Source organism: Festucalex cinctus, chromosome 1, assembly GCF_051991245.1.
Source record: "Festucalex cinctus isolate MCC-2025b chromosome 1, RoL_Fcin_1.0, whole genome shotgun sequence".
Taxonomy (NCBI): domain Eukaryota; kingdom Metazoa; phylum Chordata; class Actinopteri; order Syngnathiformes; family Syngnathidae; genus Festucalex; species Festucalex cinctus.
This window is the reverse complement of record NC_135411.1, coordinates 60,632,267-60,650,978: the sequence shown is the minus strand read 5'-3', so window position 1 is coordinate 60,650,978 and position 18,712 is coordinate 60,632,267. Positions and strand designations below refer to the sequence as shown.

Sequence of the window (18,712 nt, the reverse complement as noted above, 5' to 3'; positions counted from 1 at the left end):
GCAGGGCAGCAGTTAAAAAGCTAAATGACCATCATTTTTATTCCTTACTCTATCTTTGTTTTTTACATTATGCACAACTCTTATTTATTGTGCAGTAATCTTATTGTAACATGTATTTGTTACATGTTTTGATGCATTTTTATGCTTTATAAAACATTTATGTCTGAATTTTGGGAGGCTTGGAACGGATTAGGGCATTTACATGGAAAATGCATCTCTACTTACAAAATTTTCTACTTAAGAACTTTCTTTCAGAGCCAATTAATTTCGTAAGTAGAGGTACCACTGTATTAGTTTAATTTTAAAATGAGTCCTAGCCAACTGGAGAAGCAAGTTTAGTTACATTGTCGGCTAGGATGCACATAGACAGTTGTCATTTCTAGAAACAGACTAACAATTGATTATTTTTCCTCAGCACACCTTCTGCAGACGATGCGCCTTGACCTCAGGTAAGTTTGAATAGAGTGTTGGCTAAGATACGATATATAATATTATATACATATCAGGGGTGTCAAAACAAGTGGGTTAATCACAATTTAACTTTATGTTCCTATAACGCGGTAGGAGCGTGCTCAAAAAATCGATATGCCAATATATCGATTAACGATGCGTTGCTTGCCTCTTTGAAGTTGCACAGGAGAAGTGGGAGCAGAGGGGACGGACACTGGTGCCTTTGCAGCTTGCATTGTACCTAAAGAAAACAAAAGAGCAGCATCTTTGAAGTTAATTGCCTTCAATTAGTGCACATGCAGCGTGCCATGAGGGGGAGGTAGTGGGGTAGTGTACTGTGGCTGCCTGTAGTGTCCCAGGAGGAATAACTTAATTCTGTTCTAAAAATAGCTTACCAGTGATTGGACACTGTGTTTTGCTAAGAAAAATAAAAACAGAGGAAGAATATCAAGATTTATTTACTTATAAACTTAACATGGTACATGTTTCTTAATGTGCCAATTTTCCTACAGTTTGTTTAAAAACGATGTAGAATGTGTTACAAGAAGAAAATACAGTTTTTATTTCCCCAAATATTTCAAATAAGCACATTAATTTTAATACGTTGATATTTTTTGCCTATTTATAAAGTTTCCCGGTGTGTTTGCGAAAGCTGCTCCTTGCTCTGCAGTGCGTGCACATTTCGACCAGGCTTGCCGCTTGGTGGTAAACCACAAGAGCTGCTAACAAAAACATTTTTGCCATCCAGGATAATAAGAATATCATTTAGGTATACATATGTTATAATACTTCTTATTTATTTACTGATGTAAAATGTATTTACTTGTTAAAAACAAAACAAAACCTGTATTCGCACTTCAAAATGTTTGCTTTGTTCTTGTTTACTGCAAAACTGATGTTTATGTACAGCACTTTGTATACAGCAACACCTGTTCTTAAAGCGCTTTATAAATAAAGTTGAGTTGAGTTGAGTTAAAATACAAGCAAATTCATGTAAAATATTGGGATACATATTGCCTTGAAGATCATGTATTGGGATACATATGTATCGCGATACGTATCGCATCGTGACCCATGTATCGTGGTACGTATCGTGAGTTTGTTGGCAATACCCAGCTCTATAATGCAGCATTTTTTTGTTTTTACACTGCTTATTAACACACGTCCCTTATTTGGTAATCCTTATACTTGGGGAATTCTGGTAGCAATGCAGCAGACATGTCCATGTATCAATTAGCCTCTCGAAATGCACCTTAGCCAATATACACAATATTTAAAGAGGAGAATTAAAGCTACATTAGAAGACCCATTTGGACTATGAGCTACTTTTCCTGCAATTGTTTATTTGAATCTAAATCTGACGTTGATGCTTTGCCTCCCTTGCAGACAAGTGTCCCGTGGATGCGGCAAAGCTGACAGTTGTGGTTAACAACATTGCGGTTGCAGAGCAGATCGGCGAGTTGTTCATTCACTGTAAATACGGCTGCAGGGCCACTGTCAGTGGCGCGGGTGCGGGCGGGGCCTCCAACGCCACTGTGGCGGGGAAGCCCGGAGCGTATGAGGTGGACCCCGTGGGCTGCCCCTTCACGATCAAACTGTCTGGACGCAAGTACGAAATGCATGACAATGAAGAAGCACGACCGCCAATTTTCGATATGGCCCGTTTTCGGTTGTCCACCTCTCTGTGACACAAGATCTGTTACTGTGCAGAGAACATGAAGCCAGTTGTGACTACAGGCCTGTCCGCTGCCCCAACAACCCCTCATGCCCGCCGCTGCTCACCATGAACCTGGAGGCGCACCTGAAGGAATGTGAGCATATCAAGTGTCCCCACTCCAAATATGGGTAAGTCTTTTCTCATCACCTTGCGCTGACTCTCTGTGGGGTTACTTCTTTGCATCTGACGCGTTACATATTGCCAACAGGTGTACTTTCATTGGTAACCAGGACACATATGAAACACATCTGGAGATGTGTAAATTTGAAGGGCTGAAGGAGTTTCTGCAGCAGACTGATGACAGGTGAAGAGACTTAACTGGACACAATCAAGCAGTCTTATATTTTGCTTATATCGGCACTGCGCATCAAGTGGCAGTTTCATCGCATCTCACTGGATCTCCTCCTTTACTTTTGACCCCATCAGATTCCATGAGATGCAGTTGACTTTAGCTCAGAAGGACCAAGACATTGCGTTCCTGCGCTCTATGTTGGGAAAACTGTCTGAGAAATTAGATCAGCTCGAAAAAAACCTGGAGCTCAAATTCGGTAAGCGAACAGGAGTTTCTTCACATTGTTTGTCTTGAGTGTTGGCTACACTGTTTGCGTTGTATTACAAAAAAAAAAAAACATTGTGTTGAAGATATGCTGGATGAGAATCAGAGTAAACTGGGAGAGGACCTTATGGAATTTCGCCGGGATGCTTCTATGCTCAATGTGAGTACAAATGTAACATAAATTTAAAAAGTTTTAAGCTTTTTTTTTTTTGACTCCACTCTAATACCTCCCTTTCAGTTAAGGTTATATGTAACAGGACACATCAAAATGTTCATGTTTGGTCTTACATGTACATAAGTACCACAGTCAGTGAGGCCTTCACATGAATGTAAATCATGTGAATGGAATAAGAGGTCACCTCTGATTTAAATACCATCCGTTGTGTGTTTGTACAGGATGAGCTGTCCCACATCAATGCCAGACTCAACATGGGGATCTTGGGCTGTAAGAATATTTATTTCTTTTGTCTTTCATACATTCATACATAAATTCTTTTGTGAATCTCTATTTTCCTTCTCATTCTTTTACAGCCTAATACGTTTGCTGTCTTCACACTGTATCTTTTTTTTTCTTCTTCTTTTTTTTCTGTAGCATATGACCCGCAGCAGATTTTCAAGTGTAAAGGCACATTTGTCGGCCATCAGGGACCCGTTTGGTGTCTTTGCGTCTACTCCACTGGAGACTTGCTCTTTTCTGGCTCCTCAGACAAGACCATCAAGGTAGCGTATACACATTCGCACAGTTTGTTAGCCGCCTGATGTCTTTTGGTTGGCTGTATGAGTTAATTAGCTCACTGGAAAAAAATTGGCAAGGTACTTACAAACTAGGGGTGTGCTCAAAAAATCGATACGGCAATATATCGTTGCGGGCCTCATCACAATACACGTATCGATACGCAGGCGTCAGAATCGATAATGCTCGTTAACTTTAAATCGGCAGTTCACGTTTGCCTTTGCAGGTTGCATTGTACCTAAAAAATAAAAACCAGCAGCGTCTTTGAAGTTAATTGCCTTCAATTAATGCAAAAATAGCTCACCGGTGATTGGACACTGTGTCTTGCTAAGATAAATGAAAGCAGAGGAAGAATGTCAACATTTATTTATTGATAAACTTAACATGGCACGTGTCTCAGTGTACCAATTTTCCTATATTTTGTTTAAAAAAAATAAAATAAAATGTTTCTTATTTGGGATACATATGTATCGCGATACGTATCGTATCGTGGCCCCTGTATCGTGATACGTATCGTATTGTGAGGTTGGCGGCAATACCCAGCCCTATTACAAACACACACAATCAAGTATGTTTTGTAGCATGCTGCTGTTTTTCTGCTTTGTCAAATGTAATTGCGTGATGTCATTTTTTGTTCTCAAAGATTCAATGTCACCTTATTGCTTGTTGAAATTTGACCACTACCAAATTACATTACATTACAGAGGTATACAGAGGTATTTTTTTTTCAGCTATACTAGCGATAGACCAATTATCAGCGCCAATATTCAGCAATATGACGAATATCAGCATCGGGCAATTTGAAAAATCAGATGACCGATAATAGGTACATTTAAAAGTGTTCAGGGAAAAAAAAAAACTTCAGAGAACTAATTATTAAATTTCATAGTTGCTGCTGACCCTGGGAACTTTCCACCTTCTTGTTTTTGTTTGAAGTTAAAACTAAGATAATTTAAATTTTAACACTTCAGATATTTTGAAATTTTAGAAAACATTATTTACTGTAAAACACAATATGGAGCTATTTACTTAAGTTTATATTTAACGTTTGAAGATATGCTACTGCCCTTGGGAGTTCCCTGAACTTTTTGTTAGATTTAAACTCCAATATTGTACGAACCCTAAAAGTTGTTCAATAAACATACGCTTAAAAAAAAAAAAAAAAGCTATTTTTTCAAATTTTTATGCCAATATCATTCCTTTAAGTGAAAAACGAATATCGGCTCCCAATATCGTTTATTGGTGTCCTTGACTACTAATAATCGGTATTGGCCATAAAAAAAAAAACATATCAGTCCACTGTACACTATACTATTGAAAACTCAATTGAGTATACTGTATGCTGTTTTATTTATAAAATCACATTGCTAGTCCCAATATGCCCTTCACTCACTCACCTCGGCTGAAAGTTTTCCGCACGCAGCACTCTTCTACAAAAGCTAGGAATTATGGATTTGAATGTGAAAGTAAGTATTAAATCATTTATGAGGCTTGCGTTCCTCTGCTGGGTTAAAGTAGCGCACACAAAAGTTTTTCTTTCCGTCTGCCTGGCCTCAGGTGTGGGACACGTGCACCACCTACAAATGTCAGAAAACGCTGGAAGGACACGACGGCATCGTGCTGGCGCTCTGCATCCAGGGGTAATCATAATCATAATCATAATAACAGTAGTGTACATATTGGCACAAACACATAAGCTGGCTTCCAATGACCCACCCGTTTGTCAGCGCATGATCTGACCGTGCATATCTGTCTCCATAGAAACCGCCTGTACAGTGGCTCTGCAGACTGCACCATCATTGTAAGAAACATTCCTCTCCATTGTTAGCTGCTATTGAAAACAAAGTACGAAACATGTTTGTGCACTTTTTGTGTAGGTGTGGGATATCCAGACCTTGCAGAAGGTCAACACCATTCGTGCCCATGACAACCCCGTTTGTACGCTGGTCTCTTCCCATAACATGCTCTTCAGCGGATCCCTCAAGGCCATCAAGGTACAGTATTTGTCAATTCCACTGACCTCCGGGACATGAAACGGGGACACGTGAGCTATTGAAGAGAAGATGAGTCTGAAGCCCGTCATGTCTGGATGGGATGTGGCAATATCTGTTTCCATGGTTACAGGGAGAGATGCAGAGAAGAGGTAGCTGAGGATCTCTGCATTTTGGTCACTCCCTTTCTTCACTGTTTTTTTTTCTTTCTTTTTTTGCCACATTTCTGTCACCTTTTAGCATCGCTTCCATAATGAATGATTTGAAGAAGTAGCCTGCTACACTCACACTTTGTCGCTAAGTTGATGACATGCACAGCATGCTCAAGTTTTCCTGTGATGTCAAGCTTTAGATCAATTTGCATAATCCGTTTCTGCTTCTTAGTGCTCGCTTTCATTATTACAAAAACAAATTAGGCAAAATATGTGCACAAAATTAAAAAAATACAAGCACAAAAGACAACACAGTTCATTTTGACTGCAAGGTAGCCACCATAAACAAATATTGTATAGTTCCGAATGCCTGAAGCTCACTTGTTTGAAAAAACAAAACGCAACCAATTGACACCCATTGTATTAATTTAAAAGGCATGTGTTCCTATTGTTGTGGCTGTGTGCGTTTGTGTGTAGGTGTGGGACATTGTGGGGACAGAGTTAAAGCTGAAGAAGGAGTTGACCGGGCTGAACCACTGGGTCCGAGCGCTGGTGGCCTCCCAGAACCACCTGTACAGTGGATCATATCAGACCATCAAGGTAATAAGATTATGTACAAAATAGTCACATGTGGTTGACATCACTGTTAATTTTTCACACTGGCATGATGAAGAGCAAAATTGTTTTTAAATATATATGTATGTATGTGTGTGTGTGTGTGTGTATATATACATATACATATTTATATATATATATATATATATATATATATATATATATATATATATATATATATATATATATATATATATACAGTACCTTTTTAAGATTATATATACTCAACAAAAGTATAAACGCACCACTTTTGTATTTACTCCCATTTTTTATGAGATGAACTCAAAGATCTAAAACTTCTTCCACATACAATAGACAATATCCTGACTCTGATAGAGTAAGGACGCAACTTTTGCGTCCTAGTATAGTATTGGGGTAGGAATTCATAAGCTTTAGCTTCTTCCCGCTAGGCCTTTTTCTTTTCAGGTATTGTCCGAAAGGAAAAATGAACGAATAAACCAAACCAAACCAAACCAATATCACAATTTCACACAAATATTCTACACAAACCAGTCTAAATCTGTGACAGTGAGCACTTCTCCTTTGCCGAGATAATCATGATCATCATGATTATCATGATGATCATGATGTTCATTAGACAGGCCACCCTGAAAGGTGCAGTTATGTTTTGTTTTAATTGGGTCTGGGGGACTCAGAAAACCAATCAGGGCTCTAGTGATAATTTTGTCGATGAAAAATTTTAATTCTAATTTTCGTTATGAAATGTTTTTTTCAAACAAAAATTAAAATGGAAGCCATACATTGAGATGATAATAACTAAAATTGACTGACAATTTCATCAATGATTAAAATGAAAATCAAAACACTACAGTGATGAAAATTCACACAATCCAATCAGAAGGAATGAAACGCGGGTTGGAGAAAAGAACCATTCAGAAACTGTTAGTGTTCACTGCACTTTGTTGTTGTTATTTTAATGTTCCAACATATTTACATTCATTCAGCTAAAATAATAATAATAATAATAATCATCATCATCATCATCATAATCATAATCTCAAGCAATTATGCACTTTATTATTTCGGTGAAATCTAAATTATATTATTGTCAGTTCAACATGTTTATGTTAAATGTGTCTTGTGTATTAAACTACAGTTACAAATAGGTGTGTTATAATTTTCTGTATAAAAGTTGAAACGTATGCTGAAGGAAAATATTGCCTAAACTGTCAATTTAGTTGATTAAAATTGCTCTTTATTTTCGTTGACTAAAATTGAATTTGATGACAAAATTATGACTTTTAGTCAAGACTATAACTGAAACGAAATTAAAATTTCTTGTCAAAATTAACACTGCTGTACAGTACTGATTGTTGGATTCAATTTCTGCCTCATCCAATATGTGGATTTGGTGCTCCCTCCTGATCACACATAAAAAACAAAACAAAACCTTGAGAATTGTTTTTCTCTTGTTGGCAGATTTGGGACATCCGCTCTTTGGAGTGTGTTCACGTCTTGCAGACCAGCGGGGGCAGTGTCTACTCTATTGCCGTCACCAATCATCACATAGTCTGCGGCACCTATGAAAACCTCATTCATGTAAGATCCACATGCACACGCGCACTCTCAATCCACTTTGCTTCCCATTACCAAAATGGCTGATATATATGTTGAAACATCCCGATTCTGTGTCGGCTTCAGGTGTGGGACATTGAGTCCAAAGAGCAGGTGCGGACCCTGACAGGTCACGTGGGGACAGTTTACGCTCTGGCCGTCATCTCCACGCCCGACCAGACCAAAGTGTTCAGTGCCTCCTACGATCGTTCACTAAGGGTGAGGAAAGATGATTCCGTTTGGGGTTTGATATGCAACTGACTGTAAATGCATGTGCGCGTGCGTGTTCAGGTGTGGAGCATGGACAACATGATCTGCACCCAGACCCTGCTCAGACATCAGGGCAGCGTCACAGCGCTGGCCGTGTCCCGAGGTCGCCTCTTCTCTGGAGCGGTGGACAGCACAGTGAAGGTGCGTGGAAGTTTTGACGTCGCGTCTTGTTGAACAAGCGGACGCAGGTGCTCATTTGACCTTTGCTGTGTGCGTCCTCAGGTGTGGACGTGCTGAACAGAGATCTCATCGCTTGTCTGTGTCAGACGGACGTCCCACACGCCAACATTTCCTCTCGTTGTTTGTTCGACTTCACAGCCACGGTCCAACAAGGGTTTGCTCGGGGAGCGCCGACCTTTGACCCTTCAAGGTCATCGGGACCGAGCATTCAAGTATCACATTGTGCATTATGTCATACGGTTGGCTGACTGACTCGATGCTTTGTGCCTGTAAATGATTTTCATGACATCACCGTTTCCTTCCACATCGCAGCTAAATTGTTGATGCCTCCACGAAATTCCTCAGGGCTGGTTTCACAAATGTGCTTTTTACATAATGTTCATGTACAGTCATAAACAGCCTCCCCAATTTCCTGTTTACAGTATTTTATAAAGAGATTACACTTGAGGGAGACTGATTAAAAAAAAAAAAAAAAAAAGTATGATCATTTTTCCTCCGCAACTCATCTTTGTGAAACCAGCCTTCATGAGATTAAATTTTAATAGGACACTTGTCCAGACTAACACGAGATGAACATATATACGTTTGTGTGTTTTTACGAGTGCCATATGTAAGCAGTTGAGCAGCAGCAATGAGTGGACCACATTAACACTACATCATAAGCTTTGTGTACGTGTGGTAACAGTCAGCAGGAAGTGATGGCAGACTCGTAAACAACTGGCAGAAGCCAATGCAGACAAAGTGCCACTGGGCGAAAGTGATTTGCAAGCACCCATATTGGGTTAAATATAAGCCTGTAGTCATAGCAACATGTTGACCCACATCACGTTTATGAGTAGGGTGCACCCACTGAACATATACTAAAAATGTTACAATGTATTTTGCTTTTATGTTAGTGCACATCTGGCCACTACTTAGAGATTCGTTCTATACGTGTAATCATGTAAGCTCAAGTTGATCATCGATCAATAAAAACTGTTGTACAATTTGACCGCTGTGTGAAACTTAATATGATTTTTGTTCCTTCAAGTGATGTACCTGACAAGACTATTGGTTTTGTTACAGGAGTGTGCTAAAGATTGATGGTGTGAAGTGAACTACTCAAAAAAAAAAAAAAAAGTTAGCAGTTTGGTTTTAAGGTGAAAATTCTACATAAACATAATATGCATTGTAACCTTTTATAGGACAACCTAATTCAAACTATTTTGAATGCATGTCCAACTGTTCACTTCACTATACGATGACTCAGCTCACATCACTGAAGCTTTAAACAGGAAATAAAAATTCAGCCATCTTGATGATGAAAAATTATGGACATTTTGGATTCAAAGTAAAAACATAGAAGAGTAAATTCTAAGAGACTTAATTGTTGTTTTTTTCTGTTTTTTTTGTTTGTTTTTGTTTTTTTACACTTCATGATGCAGGTGAAGCGCTGCCTCACCTGACCATACATACCTCCTTGTAATTACAGTTAATATCTGTAATTGCTTATAGAGGCCACAAGATGGCAGTAAATCAAACATGTTAACTTCTTTGTTGCTGTTGTCAGGCAAAGTTTAAGTCCTGTGATACCTTAACAGACTTGAAACGCTAAAAACAGTAAAACAGAGGGGATGGTGCAGTTTGTATCGAACGTTTATTTATTTAGAGCAGATGGCCATACGATGCAGTCACTGCAAGCACACCAACCACTGTCCACTCACTGCCACATACACACGCACTAGTCTCACGCGCATTTCACACAATCAAAAGCAGAGCAACACAAAACGCGCGCGCACACATTCGGCCTCCGTCTGTCACGCAGTCACTGCAGAAGAAGTGGAGACACCAGTATGGTGTCCGTTCATATCAGCACAGGCAGGAAATCCAGTTCAAACAGCTTGGCGCTTTTTTTCCCTCTTTTTCTTTTGTTAAGAAATCAAATCAAATAAGAAGACCATCTGTCTTTTTACCTACAATTTCAACCCAACCCCAACATGCCTTCAAAATAAACACAATGAGACCCAAGCAGGAGCAGAAGATGTTAAATATTTTAAAAGCAACAGCGTCTGACTAAGAGCTGCGGCTTTACCAGGTGAAAGAAGATTGGCATGAACTTATGGCAAGTGTTTCCCTTTTACCATTTTCCTTTTTACACGAGTGATGGTACAGTACATTTGTTTACCCTGCAATTGGGGGGGGGGAGCACAAATATGAGAATTTTTTTTGGGAGGTCTCAAAGAGAAGTTGATAGTAGGAATCAGCGTACATATTGATGATTCCACATGACTTTTTTTTTCTCTCCTCTCAATAGGTGACATTGTCCTCAATTCCAGTGGATTAAATGAGTTGATAAAGGTGAAAACGGGCATTTAAGGTCGGGAAGGGACATGGTTCATTCTAGAAATCAAAGCAAAAATCACAAAGCAAGGCACATGTTTGAAAGGAAAAACCACTGCCATCGATGAAAGCCAAATGATGCGGTCTGAAGAAGTGTTGCTTGTATTCTACACACAGCGAGCGCTACAGTGAGACAATTGAACACATGTAGGCAAGAACAACATCCCAACAAGGAACCATACGACGACTCGATCAGCTCGCAACCACTTGAAGCATGGAGAAGCAACTTGATTCAACACTCAGATTAGATCTGTTAACTTTGAAAAATAGTCTTCAGCTTGACACATACATCATAAATACAATTCTATTTTTGTTGCAAATATCCATATATATATTATAATCTCTATATGATTTAAATAGCACAATTATTCTCTGAATAAGGAGAGTGGCTGCTTTAGGAGCATTAAGATTTGGTTTGGATGCAATGTTGGGTTGAATTCAGCAATTTAAAGGCGTACTCCACCTGTTTTATTTTTTTCTAGCACCACATGCGCCTAAAAATCATTTATTATAAATATAGTCATTGTAAGCGTATCAATTAATAGCCAGTTGCGTTAGGGAGTACGTCTTTAATGTTGCTCAAACAAACCATCCATCTTCACCGATCTCTGCTGCCTCCAACTCGATCCTAATACATTTCTAAACCCATCAACACTGTTGTTGCGACACGTTGTGCGGTAACCATAGCAACTCCATTTGAGATGGCGGGGATGATGATGAAGCAGATTGTCATGGCAACATAGGGCGGATGTTTGCGAATATGTGGGATGAGAAAGAATAGACTTAAAAAGAAGGGTTTGTTTCTTTGACACCAAAACAGTCCAAAGCGAGACTGTTTTTAGTAAAAAAAAAAAATAGGATGCTCTTTTAAAGTAGATTTAGTTTAGTTTTATTGTAACATGGTTGATGAAAATGAAGGAAGTCTGACTTGCCCACATTAACGCAGCATATTATATCGTTACACGGAATGGCGTAAATCCTCCACGGCGCACGGCATAACTGCGCAGGGGCGGGTTAGACCCAGTGGTCTGGGGAGGCATCAGTTTTAATCGACTTTCTGTCACTAAATTGTCACTGTGCTAGGTGTATCTTTGAGACACTCCCTCTGCTGACAGCTCTGCCAAATTTGCAAACATGCACACGGAAATCAGGATCTGCCGCAGACGAACTCGGTATGAAAATAGAGCCCTTGGATTTTGTCGTAGTAGTGTAAATAGCCAATTTGGTCACAAATTTGTTCGTCATTCCTAAGATATGTCAAATGTGTGAGTGAAACCTACCACTTTCAGACTAGAAATCGGGAAGAAAAATGTATGACTTTTCCTTCCGTGTCTTAAGTAACAGCAGGGATCGGTGATTATGTGAAACTGTGTCTGAAGCTCCACAGCGGCTGTGCTGCTTTTGACCTGCAATGAACTAAACGCTTTCTGAGATGCATCCTGGATTCCCTCATTTGTAAAAGCTAACACGTATTTCTCAGCCCTCAATCCGCTTGGCTGGCATCCATCTGTATATTGTGCAGGCTCCTGTCGCGTGCGTGTGCGTTTGTGCGTGAGCGAACCGCATGGGCTGTTGTGCTTCTCCATGTTTGCATGCGTGTGTGCGGGTATGTTCGAGGAACTTCAAGTCAAACCCAGGCACACGCACGCATGCACACGTCACTCTGTCTTTTTTTTTTTTTTTTTCACCCATTTCACACAAACGGACACACACCTCGGGAGCTGAATGGTCTGCTTTTGGTCACAGATTACATCATTTTACATGGTCAAAACACCAGAGGTCAGAATTCCACAAGACATTGATCCAAAGAGCGAGAGACTTAGAATTATCTGTAGATGGTTATATATTACTGTGCTAATGCAGGACTTTTTCAGTAGATATAAACTCTCCATGCTTAGAATGTACACATACCATACAATGGTTCGTCACACTGTTGCTTTTTCAATCACGTTTAGTTTCGTTTATTTGTTCACGAGTCTAAAGGATGACACCTATTTTGATTGCAGGCTCCCTCTCCTTGTTGCTCTTCTTCTTTCTCACCACTCTCTTCTCTCATCCTGTCGATTGTTTTCCCCTCTCTCTTTATAGTCTGCCTGTAGAGGAGGATAAGAGGTTTTCCCACAGCAGTACTGAACGGACAGATGGCGCAAGAGACAGGAAGAGTGCCAAATCCGTGAGCGAAGGATGACTAGAAAGAGAGACAAGGGAGACGGGGCGCCAAATTGCCCATTGTGCCGTCTGAGTCACGTCGGGTGCAGCGTCGCCATGGTGACGTGCCCGACGGTTACTCCAACATGGCGTCCAACTGGTCGGCCAGGTCATCGAACATGCTGCCGATGTCGTCCAGGATGCTCACGGTGGTCTTTTGCTCTGTCACGGAACTGTACACAACACAAGCATAACGTTAGCTCATATTTGATTTAATGTCAAACAGTAAAAAAAATAAAAATAAATAAATAAAATAATAATAATAATAATAATAATAATGATAATAATAATAACAATAATAATAATTTCAAGATTTATTACTACACAAAATTAAAACTCATTTGCTCCCCAAAATGTATAAATATGTTCTATTTTAAATAGTTTAAGTGCCCCAAAGATGTATTTAAACGTTTTTTGTTTGTTTGTTTGTTTGTTTTTTTTAATGCAAGAGCAGGGGTGTCAAACTCATGTTAGCTCAGGGGCCCGTTGGAGGAAAATATATTATCAAGTGGGCCGCATCGGGAAAATAATGGTATATAACTTAATACAATTGCCGTCATTTATACGCAAAATTTTGTGGACCAGCCCTAAATCACGGAGCCCAACTGTAATCATATTGTTCCGAAAAATAACATGAATGCAAATGGAATGCGGCAACACTTTGCCAGTATACATTCCGGACGTGTTAAATTGACCTGTTTTGCATATATATTGTTCCCAGAATGCATTGTGTGGCGCAGTTAATGATGTGATAAGGATGTTAATCTTTGTTATATCTATTTGTGTTACCAGTAATTGAATTTGTGTCGTATTTAACACGTTTATGTCAGTGTATGATTACAAAAAATAATAATAATTAAACAAACTGTAGTTTAAGCTGTGTGTAAAATAATGACATCCAGGACGACGATTCCCCGAACAAGTTGCATTGCTCATCTGAGGACTGCTTGTGAAATTACAAATTTGTGTTTTGATTTTGGCCGGCTGATTTATTAGTCCGACATTACAATCCTTTATTTTATTTAACTTTACAAAATAACCTCACTGATCCGGCCCGGAGGCCGTGTATTTGACACCCCTGTGCTAGAGCATACAGAAGGCTTTGATGCAAAGAACGGTTGAAGAAATGGTAGTTATGACACAAATGGCCAGCAAGTGGCAGCAAAGTATAAGAGATCAACCAGTGCCATGTTGAAAAAAAGCTCAATTACTCAGAATTCAAAATAGATTTGCAAATAATGATGAAACTTAGTTATATTCTAATTGTTGCAAAACAGAAACAGATAGAATTATACGTTTTTCCTGATGAAAGAAGAGATTTTAATCTTTATTTTGGATATGTTTTTATAGCAATAGTTTACCTTGCGCCTATTGGAAATAGGCCACTAGAAAAGCTCTGCTTGCATTGGGTCTGACCGGCGACCGAAGCATTAGGCGACTCGGACTACATTTCCCATGATTCTCAGACACGGGAGCAAGAAAAAGTTCTAGTTCGGGTATGACAAAAACACGCCTACTCGCGAGTAAGAGTGAGAACGCAAATGTGAATGTAAATAGGAATGAATTTAGCAGTTAAATTCCTTTTTGATTGGTGTATGTATGAATCGCTATGACAACTGTGTGATTGACATACACATGGCCCAAACAACTGGCCTTCTAACTGGACTTAAAAAAAAAATAAAAAAATAAACAAATAAAAAAAGAGGACTCAAAACAATTAAACTGGCGAAATCCACCAGGATCGGGACACAATGGCTCAAAACAGGGACCGTTCTATTTAATTCAGGATGTCATGGTCATGGTCACACATGGATCCTCAATTTAACGGACTGATTGTCTGTTACACCTGAGTGACTGTTACGTCAAAGTATCTTTTTTGTGGCCTAAAATCACCCATAACAGTACAAAATTATTATTTTTTTGTACTTTTTTCAACAGTACACAATTATCATAAATATATTTTTAAAAACTTTGTCTCAATTTTATAGTGCTTATCCAAACATACCCTGTTGGTGCTTGGGGGGAAGATTACTGTGCTTTTTGTCACGTTCATGAGCCACCACGTGGCGCTTCCTTTTTTTTTTCATTTTATTTTATTTCATTTTTTAAAATCTGATAGACATGGGATTTCCAAAAGACCCAAGTCTACTGTTCCAAAATGTAGCATGTTCGAGAGACGTGCAATAAACAATCATAGATAGGAATAGGTAGAGTAGATACAGCACACTCCTTTGAGCTGCGTGCCAACAGCATTGCTCAGCTAATGTCCATGTTTTCCATTAGCTCCGATAGGAAAATCACCACTGCCAGCATGGTTGCCACATTGACGTGTGTTTTAGCCTCCCTTAGGGCCTGTTCACACAGAAGCTTCATTCCTCAAACAAATCTTGTACAAGAGTTGCGAGTGTCCAAAATAAGATGCCTAGGACGTTTAACGGCTGTAATACATATGCTGTCTGAAGTCTGAAGTGGTGCTGTAGCGCTGCCACAGGAAGTTAATGGAAAGCGTAGAAGAAGAAACAGCGAAAAAGACGAACCACTGATCTGAACAGCCGATAGGCCAAGACTTTCGAAGCCGCCTTATTATATGATGATTATATGATTCTATACATTTACAGTACAGACATTAGAGAACATAGTTCATGGGCTATCAGCTATCCAGTAATATATACAGATCAGTGAGACGAACACAGGAGAGGTGACAATGCCGGGCGATTCAAGTACAACATCACGTAAAACATTTAGCTGTAAAAGCATAAACAAGCTAAGGAGGTTGCGCAACACAAGGAAGACACAGCTACCCGCCATTGTTGACAAACTGGCGGTTTGTACGCAGTCATGGACATTGGAACGTACGTGGAGCATTTCGAAATCATTCCACTCTGGAGCCCGGTTCTAAAAGTAATCGGTTTCAAGCTCCGAAACATCACAACCGTGTGGACGAACTGCCCAAACGGTAAGAAACTTGTGCGAATTGCACGCTACTCACTCCTCCTGCCGCAGGATCTTGTCCTCCACGGCCTGCAGGGCGGCAGCTAGCGAGGCGCTCGTTTCCTCCAGCTTCTGATGCACCAAAGAATCCACACCAAAGTCTGTCGCCGAGGACACCGGCGTATTCATCCCGACCGCCGTCATCCCGCTGTCCACGGATACGCCCCCGATGGAGGAGCGAGGAGGCTTGACTGGCGGGCTGGGCGTGGCTGGGGTCTGAGGAGTCTGCGGCGTGGTGGGCGTCTGCGGGGTATGCGGACTTTGTGCGGACGGGCTCGGTAACTTCACGTTGGGTGGGCTGGGGGTGTTGGAATTCGGGAGTGACGGCGGCGAGCTGGTCTGCCGGGCCACCGCGGGGTGCAGCTTTGCCGGAGGGGTGGCTGGCGTCGGGGAAGGTGGGCTGGTCATGGAGTGGATTAGCTTGGCTGGCTTCGGCGCCGTCGGTGGGGGGGCGGGTTTTGGCGAGACTGGGGGAGGGATCTTTTTTCCTTCCACTGCAGAAGAAGTGCGAGAGAAGAGCAAGAGGTTAGCATGGAAGTCTGTTCAGTCCCCAGAGGCTTTAATTAAGGGTCAAAGTTCCCAGCGTGTTCTAGTTTATATCAAATGAGGACATGTGCTTCAGATGCCACGCAGAATGTTTGCGGTTGTGGCTGTCCTGGAAATTCAGAATCACAACAATAGCAATGTCACATCACAGCCAATCGTGCCCAATTGAGCAACAAATTTTGCTATCCCTCCATAACAATTCAAATAAGGTACAAGTTTAATTTGTCCCATGACCACGCTTGAAACTCATAACACTGGTACCTCAAATCATCATTTCCCATTGAAATGAACTGAAACACCATTAATTCGTTCCGACCTTCTCACCAAAAACAACAACAACACATCCAACCAGTCATTATTCACAGACAATAAAGAATGTATGACAGTAATGGTATTGTCTTTCTATGTGTTGCACAGTTTGATTGATTGATTGATTCATTCATTGATTGATGCTAATTAGTCGTAGTATTAAGCTAGCGGTTTGTTTGAGAGTAAACTTGTAAAGTCAAGTTTGAAGACTGTTTTTTGAAGACTTGTTGACAATTTGCCACAGTGCCCTGACCGGTGATGTGAGTTGAGTTCAATGTCACCATACAACGCTTGTATCTCAAGTCTGTGCAGCTGAAAGAGGTATCTTGAAAAACATGTCAGCCAAGTTACTCATATCTCAAGGCGCTATACTGAATTGTCTAGGTGGTGCTTCTAAACTGCCCCCCACACCCCCCCACCCCACCACTACACGCACACACACTGTCATACCTGGACTGCCAGGTGTTCCCGGTCCTGGCAGAGGGACTCTCTTGTTGGAGGCTGCCTGTGGACTGTTCTGTGGGCCTCCTTGTCTCTTGATCTGGGCCACAGATGGCTTCGGGGAGACCGGCGGCTTTGGTTTTTTCACTGGCGCTTCTTCACTGCCCGCTGGAGCCCCTTTGTCCAAACTGTCCCTTCGAGGAGCAGCAGTCACTTGCGATTGTGTTTGAGCTTGCGGTTGAGTTTGTGTTTGGGATTGGGGTTGTGGTTGCTCCGTCACACCAGCGTCAGACACTGGGCGGCGTTTCACGGTGGCTGTGCCGTTCTGATAAGGTACGGGCTGCGTGGTGTTCGGCGGTCCGCTACCCGGGAGCTCTCCGTTGGGCCCCGTGAGGTCTGCGTAGCCCTCCGGTTCCTTGTCGCGACTCTTGGGCCTCCGTTTGACGGTGGACGACTCCTGGAGGGTGAAGCCAGAGCCGTTGGGGTGGGTCTTGGAGCTGCGGGGCCGACGCTTTAAGGTTGCGTTGGCTTCTACCCGGGAGATGTCTTCCTGAGTGTACCCGCCATCCCCCTGAGGTCCCTCGCCGTCACTCTGCAGACAGACACAAAATACACACTAACGGAAAATTCATACATTCGTGGCAAGAGGTCATTTTTGCACAGTCAAAACATTCACATTGATAAATGTATACAAAATCTGTTGATTACAACATACATAATCTGTTGACTTTAAACATTACAACACAGAAAAGCTTTAATGACTTCAAACAGTACATCAATGGAACAGTGAACCCCCGCATAGTCGCTGTTTTTTTTCGTGGAACTGATCCTGCTTAAAAAGCTATTTGCTTTTTCGTGCTCAGGTCAAAGCAATGATTATTACTTTGTCGCCACCGCCGGGTTCACACGGCAGGAGAATTAGCCAGATTTTAGCCCCGAATCTCCGACTCCTGACAATCATAAAGACGCGCCGACATCCAAACGATAATCTTAACAGATAATCTTGCCGTGTGTGGTGTGTTGAGACTGAGCTCGGCCGCTCGGAAGGTCATTTGGGCCGCTCCAATCTCAAATTTGGGATATTCAACATGTTGGATTTTTTCGACCCGACTTCTCATCATGTGCGGTGTGCCCCAAGACAAACGAGCAAGCAGCCGGTTGACGGTGATGTGCCGCAAATCAGAAAACGAGTCAGTGAGAAAGACGGTGGGGAATCCAAAATCAAAACAGTCCTGGTGCAACAGAAAATCTTTTCTGTGTCACTTTTTTTCTGCTAAAAACAAACCAGGAAGTATCACGACTGGTCCTCCATGTTTGTTTACTCCGAAGTCACGTTTAATCCCGAGAGGTGAACCAGGCTTTAGTGTTGTCGTAATATTTTGTATGGTATTTTTATTTTATTTTTTATTTTTTTATTTTTTTTATTTGTTTTGTGTTTTTGTCCGTGTACGTTTAAGGTGTCCCGTTTTGGCTTCTCTGTGGATGCAGTTTCGAAAAGCTGCTGTAGACTTTGTTGCTAAAATTTGCCTGTGTTCCCTAGTTGAGTTTAAAAACTTAATAACTGTACAGTGCTAGAATGTAAGATGTTATTTGAGCAAG

At 41.0% G+C, this 18,712-nt stretch overlaps 2 protein-coding genes across 13 annotated transcripts in view; one reads left to right on the top strand and one right to left on the bottom strand.

The window, feature by feature from the left end:
• The window catches only part of traf7 (TNF receptor-associated factor 7), a 68,277-nt gene extending 59,047 nt beyond the window's left edge, over positions 1–9,230 (top strand). For all 5 annotated transcript variants that reach the window (XM_077498900.1, XM_077498925.1, XM_077498907.1 and 2 more), the window contains 16 exons: positions 416–449; positions 1,837–2,059; positions 2,161–2,295; positions 2,376–2,471; positions 2,594–2,715; positions 2,810–2,883; positions 3,120–3,168; positions 3,316–3,443; positions 5,014–5,096; positions 5,218–5,257; positions 5,334–5,450; positions 6,077–6,199; positions 7,655–7,774; positions 7,877–8,008; positions 8,081–8,200; positions 8,282–9,230. In XM_077498900.1, coding sequence (XP_077355026.1) covers positions 416–449; positions 1,837–2,059; positions 2,161–2,295; positions 2,376–2,471; positions 2,594–2,715; positions 2,810–2,883; positions 3,120–3,168; positions 3,316–3,443; positions 5,014–5,096; positions 5,218–5,257; positions 5,334–5,450; positions 6,077–6,199; positions 7,655–7,774; positions 7,877–8,008; positions 8,081–8,200; positions 8,282–8,296 — 1,611 coding nt within the window. In that variant the 3' untranslated portion in view covers positions 8,297–9,230. The remainder of the gene's footprint in view (positions 1–415; positions 450–1,836; positions 2,060–2,160; positions 2,296–2,375; positions 2,472–2,593; positions 2,716–2,809; positions 2,884–3,119; positions 3,169–3,315; positions 3,444–5,013; positions 5,097–5,217; positions 5,258–5,333; positions 5,451–6,076; positions 6,200–7,654; positions 7,775–7,876; positions 8,009–8,080; positions 8,201–8,281) is intronic.
• Positions 9,231–9,856: 626 nt separating this feature from the next.
• caskin1 (CASK interacting protein 1) overlaps positions 9,857–18,712 on the bottom strand; it is a 111,724-nt gene continuing 102,868 nt past the window's right edge. For 7 of the 8 annotated variants that reach the window (XM_077498817.1, XM_077498823.1, XM_077498841.1 and 4 more), the window contains 3 exons: positions 17,123–17,729; positions 15,816–16,311; positions 9,857–12,999 (listed from right to left, as the gene is read on the bottom strand). In XM_077498817.1, coding sequence (XP_077354943.1) covers positions 12,903–12,999; positions 15,816–16,311; positions 17,123–17,729 — 1,200 coding nt within the window. In that variant the 3' untranslated portion in view covers positions 9,857–12,902. The remainder of the gene's footprint in view (positions 13,000–15,815; positions 16,312–17,122; positions 17,730–18,712) is intronic. The other variant, XM_077498831.1, reaches the window with a different exon arrangement.